We start from the raw sequence: 10,685 nt of genomic DNA, 5'->3' as shown, positions 1-10,685 counted from the left end.
TACTAGATATTAATTAAATTATAAATACATCAATTCATGTGAAAAATTTCATTTTCTGAAAAGGTGGTGTCTATTTACTTGTGACCACGCTGTGTATGCAATATGATCCTCAAGTGGGTTGTTTGCAACATTATTTTATCATTCCATGTGTTATTCCAATAATGGAAATTGCATTGCATTTGTTTTTTTTTTAGCAAAGGAGAGTGATTGCAATGCAGTGTTCGTAGAAATATTTGGAATTTGGTGCAATGTGTGAATCCCGCTAAGTAGCCGCGGGAATTTTTTCTACAGAATGCCACTGTTCCGCGTTATTTAACTGAACGCAAGAAAAGGTCACTATCGAAGTGAGCGTTTTTTGACAGCTGTCATTTCCACAAGAAGTTCAAAAGGGGGATAAATCTAGTTCAATTGAAATCAATTTATTTGACATGGTAAAATAAAATCATACATGTATATAGTATCGACATGAATATATATATATATATACAAGCCATAGACTGACAAAACGATGTTGATGTCGATATGAAATTTTATTTTAAATGATTTTTCTATAATGTATTCTGGTAGAGAAGCATTTTCAAATATAGTTTGTTTTTCTACAGTTAATCGTTCAGGAGATACAGAGCGTGACAGAGAGACACTTAAGTATTAGGCACATAAATAGTTTTGAATTATTAAAATACCTTCAAAGTATATATATATATTTATATGTACATCATGAGTGAAACTGAAGGAATGTCATGTTTGATGTCGTCTTCCTTTTAACATCCGTCCTTACTAATTTAGCCTTAGAAGTACAGCGAAAATAAAACTAGATGAAAGTACCTCCTGAACACAACATACTTCAATCTTAACAGAAAATGTTTGGACCCTGTTAAACCTCTGTCTAAATGCTATACCAGTTACAATAGAACAGACAGTATTGCTACCAAATTCATTATACACCAAGTAGGCTTGCCAGTTTCAACTACCGCAGTGGGCGTAATCATAAAACTCTACAAATTAAAGCCTTTGTTACTTCTCTTCAAAACTTAAAGGTTATAGAAGATATAAGGGCAATATTTTTAAATTCTTAAAGAAACACTCGGTGAAAATTCTTTATGATATTAATAGGCACATCAAATTAACAGATAAAAAGAATTTCATTAAAAGATACTGTTCCAAGTCAATATAATAAACAGAAAAACAACAACAAACAACAACATCGGAAACATCACAACCTACCACATATCCATTAAACGTACGAAATTATATTGGTTTCAATTCTATTCATCCGACCCCCCAGTGGCACAACGGTATGTTTGCGGACTTACAACGCTAGAAATCGGGGTTCGATAGCCGTGTTAGGCAGAGCACAGATAGCCCATTGTGTAGCTTTGTGCTTAACTTCAAACGAACAATCTATTCATCCGACTTCTCACAAAGTTACGGACATGAAACATTCAATGATAACATCTCAAAATCTTGAAGTGAATCAGATCAACTTATATAAAAAAGAGCATATGAAAAATAATGGATCTAATTTATTGAACAAAATAGAGTAACTTCAGATAATAACAAACTTCACATCTAATGTCAATCAAAGTGATCCCATATATATATCAAAGGGTTAAGAGAGACTTAAACAACCAGTAACAACCCCAGTGATCTAATATACAAAAAGGTTAAGATATATTTAAACAAACATTAATAACTCCAGTAAAATAACCATTAACAATCACAGTAATACTACATATCAAAGGTTTAAGAGATACCAAGAGAACCATTAGCAACCATAGTGATCCAATATATCGAAATGTTAAGAGATACTTAAACAACCTTTAACAATTACAGTTTTCATATATCAAAGGTTGAAGTTAAGAAATATTTAAACAAAATTATCATGTGAACAATATGTCGACTTTGCACAAATTTAATGAGATTAGTTCACGAAAAAAATCACATCCAAATTGAAAATAGGATTAGCAGTGTATATAAAAATTCTTTCTTCGGAGCGTTCTTTATTTATGCTTCCAGCTGAGCAAACCATATCCTCACAACAAAATTATATTACAAATAGAAAAAAAACAGTAATATATTATCCAAGTACAATAACATATTCTTATGTATATTTCGTGACATATGGTGTATCGTACAAGAGAAGAACCATGCGTATACAAACATTAGTATGACTAGATGTACTTCTGCAAGGTTCCCGAAAGTGTTCTGTTTCAAGAATGAATAAAATCAAAGGTGACAGTAACAAATATTTTTATTTCTTGCTTTTAAGTTGATATTTCATGCCGTGTTTTAGTCTACAGAGTGCATAGTTTTACTGACGTCACGACAGTACAAATTGCAACGTTAAGCGTCCATTATGTGACATCATTTTCGTGTGATCTGGCTGACTGACAGACAATACACTACTGTACAGTGTTGCGAGTGGTTAAAACCGGTGATCCTTCAAGACGGCCTACGGTTCCCCTTTTGGGGGAAACTATACTAACAGAACATCTCGCCCCATTTCCGTCACTTTACGTATTCACCAACACTAATGTACAACATTTAGTAGCCAAAGAGGAACAAGCTGATTAGTGGTCGAAACGTTTTGGCAGGTTTTAACTTCACTTGTAGCTAGTACTTCAAAATGCGTTTATTATTTTCCCCATATTATTATGATACCGTCATGTTGTGGTTTTTGTATATTCGTAGCCACAACATGGATATTAGAATGGTGGATTATGACAACGATGTACGATTTCGGCATAACTGTTCTGATGTTGGGTAATATATAAAAAAAATCAATCACAAGGAAATGAGACTCAGATAAAAGCACATACAAGGCAATTTATTTAACTCTTAACAATTTTTAATCATTTCAAAACAATTCCTCGCTCAAGTAACATTAGAATTCTGTAAGTTTCAATTAACAACTGGAATGTTGAAAATGTAAATGTCATCAAGAAAGAATGCTTTTCTGAAAAAAAAAAAGATATGTATTGAAACAAGTGTGGAAAATGTACGATAACTCTTTGTTTTTTCTAAATTTTGAATAACACCATCTGTAAATTTTAACTTCTTTCGACTAAATTGAAATACATATCCAATATTTCTTTATTTCCTATAGGAAAACCAGAGAAGAGGGTGTTATTGTTAACAAAACCAGAGAAGAGGGTGTTATTGTTAACAAAACCAAAGAAGAGGGTGTTATTGTTAACATTATTTATAATGACTTTACTCACTGTGTAACTTATATTACTTTCTGAAAATCATGACATGCTAACTAAAAGCAGTGTAGTAAAAGATAGTGAAGCCATTAAACTAACAATCAATTTCAGTGATAAACGTGTTAAATGTAAAACACCGTGATGAAAATTAGCGATATGGATGTTACGATTGGCTCACCTTTTTTTACTGGCTTTCAAAAAAACATTCATAGACGATCTTCCCGAGTCTTTCTTTCTGGAGCTCCTGGAAATGATAATTAATGATGTACTCTTTCTACTAAGTTTTATTGCAAATAGATATAGGAAAGACACAATCTAGTTTTTAAATAACTCTCTCTTTATTTCAACAGTCTAATCGATATGACTTTGGTGGAAGTTTAAAATTGTAATTTTCAAGTGAACGTGTATTTTTTATTTTATGTTCTAAAAATTTTAAAACATTTAAAGAAATTTTATACCATAAAATATGTTTATATGTGTAAATAGGTGTAAGGTATCATTATATGTGTATGGATGAGTAGACATATGTAACGTATTACTGTGTTTACTTCGACGCGTACATACACACAGCCTTGGCCAAAATGTTTGCATATTTTGTAACAAATAAAGTCATTATTATCAAGATGAAATACAAATACATTTAACGCTAGCAAACTGAGAAATGCATGTTATATTAAACATCTATATATGTAATTTGTATAGTGAGACAGGTTCTATGGACATTATGAACGATTTATTCAAACAGCAAACAGTTCTATCAGATACCTGTAGAAAGATTGTAATTCGGTATTTCACCCATCACAAAACCTTACCAAAACATAGATAATGACAAAATGTAAGATCAGATTATTATAAATAGCGTATGTAACCTTATATCAGTTCATATTAAACATTCAGTACTTGGTTAGCTCTCCCCGTGCTCTAATAACCTCCACAAGGCAATGTGGCATGCTGTCGATGAGGTTATTGATGTAATACACCGTGATTTCATCCCATTTTGTCATCAGAAGAAGCTATAACTAGCTACAGTAGCTGATTTAGGGTTGTTGTTAGCAATTTTCCGGCTCAGTTCTGCCCAATAATTCTCAGTGTAATTACAATCTGTAGACTTTGCTGGTCATGGCAATTTTGTAACGTCCTTTTGGTCGAGATAATTCTGTGGGCAGTGAAATTGTCACTCTGGAGCACAAAGCTACTGCCAAACCTTACCCTAGCATGTGGCAGAAATATCGTTTCCATGTGATGCCTGTAGGACGTGCCATTGAAGTTTCCCTGTGGAACATGAAGAGCAGTTTTTCCACCATGATGATTAGGTACACAAACATGTACTGCACCACTTCATGTATGTTTCATGTGGGAAAGACAATCTTCCCCCATCTGTTCTCCATGCAAACGATGAACAAGAATCCTTCCATCAGCTTTAACAAGCTGGAAACAGGACTCATCTAAAAAAGATGACATGTCGCCAGAGTCCTAACTGTAAGTTGGCATGCTGTCCTGCCCAAGTAACACGGTAACGGTGTTGAATTCTGGTTAATATCGGTTTACACATTGCCCTTTTTGCAAATTAGCATTCTATGAACAGTCTCCTATTCACTGTTCTTCTGGATACCCTGGAATGCATGTGTTCATGCCATTCCTGTCATAAGGTGTTACAAGACTTACCCTTAACCTGGACGTGCTAATCTGATCAAAACACGGTCATCTAGGAAAGTAGTTTTACCTTAAACAATATTTCCTTTAGTCTAATGACGTTTCAGGATTCTAAACACAGTACAATGGGAGTGCCCTACTGTTCTGGCAATGTCCGTTTATTTTATACCATTTCTGGACAGTCGAACAATTTGACGCTCTATAACTTCTGGCACGTGACGAGGCATGACTCTACACCAAGTACAGAGAAATTGTCTGAACAACGCGTTGATCTGTTATGAAAAAGATTATACCAAAGGCATATATATTTATACAAAACAGGTATGTATGTGTGTTTTAAAGAACAAATGCTCAAAACAACTTATACAGACCAGAATAACAACTTGTACGTTTGTCTGATCATACACTACCTTCTCTATTACTACACGGGCATTTTCTCAATAACTACTATATGCAAATATACAATAACATCAATATTGAATAGTATGCAAACATTTTGGTCAAGACTGTATAACGTAACATTTAGTGAATGTGGATACGTAGGCAGATGTAACGTATCATTACATGTACATGGATACGTAGACAGATGTAACGTATCATTGCATGCACATGGATACTAGATAGATGTAACGTATCATTACGTGTACATGGATACGTAGGCAGATGTAACGTGTCATTACATGTACATGGATACTAGATAGATGTAACGTATCATTACGTGTACATGGATACGTAGGCAGATGTAACGTGTCATTACATGTACATGGATACGTAGGCAGATGTAACGTGTCATTACATGTACATGGATACGTAGACAAGTATAAAGTGTCAAACAAAACGCTAGTTTTGCAACATATATAAAATAGAAAAACTACTGTAGCCTTTTCTGTTCACATAGTTTGCTCATTATGTATAAACTGTACATGCATATTACTCTTCTCTAGAATTAGAAATGTTATGTTTTATCCTAAACGTTATGCGCCTCTAGAAAGTGCCTGCAAAAGTTCATTCACCAGCTTTGCCTACTTTTATACTCTACAGGCACGTGAAGTTTTACAACAAATTTCAACATTTTCAGGACACCCAATCTTTGTCAAGCGTTAAAAAAATCAGTGCAAGTATTCTTTTTTCTTAGTAGTATGAATGTGATGAAGATATTTCAGTGACACACTTATGCTAAGTTTGAATGTCAAAAATGTAAAGTATGCTTTAAAAGACCATCATCCGCTACTAAGAGAAGCAACTCCAAAAAGTAAGCATGTCAAGTGCAGGAAAAGTAAGCATGCTAAGTGCAGTATTGAACGTTGGTCTAAGCGCTGGTAACGAGAACAACTAGTGACGATGGCTAGCCTTACTTTATCTTTTGAATATTTTACGATATGTGTTAATCTTAGCGCTAGCGGAATGAAGTAATAAATTCAATCTGCATCTAGTTAGCTGAAGCATGTATCTACTACATTGTTCTTGTAAGCATACCGGCTAGCCTTACTTTATCTTTTGAATATTTTACGATATGTGTTAATCCTAGCGTCAGCGGAATGAAGTAATAAATTCAATCTGCACCTAGTTAGCTGAAGCATGTATCTACTACATTGTTCTTGTAAGCATACCACATCGGTGGTGAATGAGATATAAAACCAATTAATAAATATAAAAAAATATCACACACCCCTTCATTCGGACATTCTCGTTTTCAGAGCTCATTTTGTATAGTTGAGCTCAGAATAATAGCTTCATCCTGCGTTACTGCTGCTTCTGGCTCTTTCTCACGCGTTCTTATCCTTAAAGGCAACACATTTTCTAATTCTCATGTAATATATTTGATAATGTTTGTAATATCAGTAAAATCATCACCTGTATGCTATTTCCCTTTACGAGTTTATTGCTTCCCTTTAAAGGTCTAGTTAAGTAACGATGGTTACATCTACTTTGGGTTACAATTACCACACAAAATTTTGCTTTTGCTCAAGCAGTGGGTAATATCTCATACACACACAACAAAACACTTGGCATTACTTACATTGTATCAATATATCCATGTGTTGTAACGTACAGTTGTGGTCATAATTCATCTACGTATCATCATTAAACAAAATACGTTCAGTGAATTAAGAGCTAAGCTGACTGAAAATTCAGTTTTACAGCACATAAATGAACCGATACATTGTGAGCAATGCCAACTTGTTTTATTTTGCTGTGTATGAGATACCACTTAATGATTGAGCTAAATCAGAATTTAGATTGTTTTTTTCACTCAAGTGTTTTTACGTGTATATGCAGAGAGGGGTAATATACTGTATTACTACGTGCTTGTGGACGGGTAGACAGATGTAATGTGCCATTACGTATACATAGATGATTAGCCAATTGTAACGTATCACGACGCACGTGTAGATTGGTAGACATGTGTAACTATCATTACGTGAATGTATAATTAAGTCATATAGCAGACACAAAGCCATAAAACATATAATAAACTGCTGTTGAATTTGATGTGTAGTTACCAAAATGAAGCAGTGAATATTGCCAAATTGGGATTACTTATGGCATTGCCATACTGTAATGACAAAAATACTGCTACTTACAATCATTGGGTCGAAACATGTTGCAAGCTGTAAAAAAAAAAGGCAAACATTACCATCAATGATACCACGCACTTGGTAAACTGTTAAAAAGAAGGCAATCATTTTGTAAAAGAAAGTAACGTAATATACATGTGTATATTTTGCTTATCAAGCAACCTTTCAGATAACGCCAACAATTACATCTTGAAGTTGTTTACTGTGTTTAAATACATATAAAAATATACAGTAGCTCTAACGTTAAAATAATTTAAATACAAAAGCTTACTACTGAGAAACAACCGATATTAACTTCTGATCAACGCAAGCTGTCTACTTAGATCATAATCAAGAATCAAACCTGTAAAGTGCATGTTTAATAATATATACATTTCTTAAGTTCATACTTATAAAGATTAGGATGCATTGTATGGCCATTTGTGCATCCTCGCTGTTAACGATACTTTCGGCTGTAAACCTAATAATATATCACAGTATAATAGGTTTAAGGACTTTGTAACTTCATATATTAAACTAACGATGCAAACTAATCTTTATAATAAAGTTTGTTTGTTTATAATTAAGCACAAAGCTACATAATGGACTATCTGTGCTCTGCCCACCACGAGTATCGAAACCCGGTTTCTAGCGTTGTAAGTCCACAGACATACCGCTTTGCCACTGGGAGGCTTATAATAAATAAATTCAGATAATAAAAAAATAACGAATGACACTCACTAAACATTGAAGTTTTTTTTAATCTTTAACATATTTCCGCATTTCAAATTAACTTTCAAACACTGCTTTATCGCAACCATGATAAAATAGTTGGGTGATACTTTACAAATATAACAACAATTAGCGAATCTAAAAACAATTTATTTTTGTACTTGAATTTATATTACCTTTCAAACTTGCATTAAGTCCGTTTGGTAATAAACAAATTACTATTTTTATGTTATTCTTGAAACGTATATTGGTGGTATAACTTGTGATATTGATTAAAACAATGTCAGCGTCCAATTTCAGTATGAAGTGTCTTTGATTATAGAACTAAGAAACTTTTCTATTTCAGTATGAAGTGTCTTTGATGATAGAACTAAGAAACTTTTCTATTTCAGTATGAAGTGTCTTTGATGATAGAACTAAGAAACTTTTCTATTTCAGTATGAAGTGTCTTTGATGATAGAACTAAGAAACTTTTCTATTTCAGTATGAAGTGTATTTGATGATAGAACCAAGAAACTTTTCTATTTCAGTATGAAGTGTCTTTGATGATAGAACTAAGACAATTTTCCTATTTCAGTATGAAGTGTCTGTGATGATAGAACTAAGAAACTTTTCTATTTCAGTATGAAGTGCCTTTGATGATAGAACTAAGAAACTTTCCTATCTGAATATGAAGTGCCTTTGATGATAGAACTAAGAAACTTTCCTATTTCAATATGAACTCTCTGTGATGATAGAACTAAGACAATTTTCCTATTTCAATATGAACTGTCTGTGATGATAGAACTAAGACAATTTTCCTATTTCAGTATGAACTGTCTGTGATGATAGAACTAAGACAATTTTCCTATTTCAATATGAACTGTCTGTGATGATAGAACTAAGACAATTTTCCTATTTCAGTATGAACTTTCTGTGATGATAGAACTAAGACAATTTTCCTATTTCAGTATGAACTCTCTGTGATGATAGAACTAAGAAACTTTTCTATTTCAGTATGAAGTGTCTTTGATGATAGAACTAGAAACTTTCCTAGTTCAGTATGAACTGTCTGTGATGATAGAACTAAGAAACTTTTCTATTTTAGTATGAACTGTCTGTGATGATAGAACTAGAAACTTTTCTATTTCAGTATGAACTGTCTGTGATGATAGAACTAAGACAATTTTCCTATTTCAGTATGAACTGTCTGTGATGATAGAACTAAGACAATTTTCCTATTTCAGTATGAACTCTCTGTGATGATAGAACTAAGACAATTTTCCTATTTCAGTATGAAGTGTCTGTGATGATAGAACTAAAAACTTTCCTAGTTCAGTATGAACTGTCTGTGATGATAGAACTAAGACAATTTTCCTATTTTAGTATGAACTGTCTGTGATGATAAAACCAAGACAACGTTCCTAATACAGTAAGGAAGCATAACTGATAACATTGGCCAACAAGTCATTCTCATCAGATATAATTATAGGTGGGCTAGATAGCTCTTGAGACGCTGATTCCAAATCTGTTTTGGTTTTCCTCTAACACGTCAAGTTTTCGTGATTAGACCGATCAAATTTAAAATGTTATTGTCTTAATCATAATTTAACTTGTTGTACATTTCTTTTTTCATAAGAGTGTGCTGTATAAATTTAGCCAAGTGTATGGTGTGTATAACGTTGAAGGGAATTATACTGAAAAACCAATAAAGTTGTAACGTTAACTAGCCTAATATGTGATTATTACCTAAACTGTGCTTAAATACACCAGTCATATTTCTATAACTGGATGTGTTAGAAGAAAACCAAAAACAGATTTGGAATCAGCATGCAAAACTGGTCTAGAAAAGTGTGCTTACATATTTTATGAGAGAACAAAAGTTCGATTTTGTCGACCAGTGTAATAAATGTATAATTGAAAATTAAAATAGCAAAACAAGGTTTCTTGAATGACCTAGACGTAACAGGAATAGTGTTATGAAAATGTAATTGTTTCATAATAAAGTCCTACATTCAGACGATATACATTGATTAGAAGACGTCTTACCTCTCGTCCTTTCTTCTCTGGAGTACACACAATTTTTACAGCTGTAGAATCATCCTGTCCTGGTAAGATGCGGTCTCGACAAACATCCCACAGAGCAACAGCCTGCCAATAGATGCCAGCACTTACTACATGAACTCTTAATAAACATTGGATATGAATTTCTAAAAATATGTAAACTAAGCCTTGCATCAAATGGAAGGAGAAACTTATAATACAGAGAACTTTAAAATTAAGAGCAGGTGATGATGCTGAAGCTCAGATCTTTACCACCTTTTATTATGCACAAACAGTTATGGAAGGTGGTGATTCAAAATTACACAAACAGATGATTACCAAGAACAGACCACTAAAAGAGGAGGGAATAAGATATATAAGATATATATGTAAGCAATAAAAGATAGAAAAACGATATGATTTGTAAGATACTAACAATGAAAAATATTACAGTGTATTACATTTTACTTTTGCTCTGATTAAGTAGTTTGTTCTGGTCGGATGTTAATATTAA

The 10,685-nt window shown here is 33.1% G+C and overlaps 1 protein-coding gene across 2 annotated transcripts in view; it reads right to left on the bottom strand.

Annotated features, from left to right (window-relative positions):
• Window positions 1-2,233: 2,233 nt before the first annotated feature.
• Window positions 2,234-10,685, bottom strand: part of LOC111086034 — an 11,293-nt gene continuing 2,841 nt past the window's right edge. Inside the window, exons 3-6 of one of the 2 annotated variants that reach the window (XM_022387339.1) lie at window positions 10,178-10,279; window positions 7,445-7,471; window positions 3,385-3,450; window positions 2,234-2,753 (exon numbers count right to left, since the gene is read on the bottom strand). In XM_022387339.1, coding sequence (XP_022243047.1) covers window positions 3,391-3,450; window positions 7,445-7,471; window positions 10,178-10,279 — 189 coding nt within the window. In that variant the 3' untranslated portion in view covers window positions 2,234-2,753; window positions 3,385-3,390. Of the gene's footprint in view, window positions 2,754-2,801; window positions 2,957-3,384; window positions 3,451-7,444; window positions 7,472-10,177; window positions 10,280-10,685 lie in introns of those variants that run through there. The other variant, XM_022387338.1, reaches the window with a different exon arrangement.

The sequence above is a fragment of the Limulus polyphemus genome, unplaced genomic scaffold (genome assembly GCF_000517525.1).
Source record: "Limulus polyphemus unplaced genomic scaffold, Limulus_polyphemus-2.1.2 Scaffold800, whole genome shotgun sequence".
Classification (NCBI taxonomy): Eukaryota; Metazoa; Arthropoda; class Merostomata; order Xiphosura; family Limulidae; genus Limulus; species Limulus polyphemus.
The sequence above is the reverse complement of the archived record's forward strand: the minus strand, read 5'-3'. Positions and strand labels throughout refer to the sequence as shown.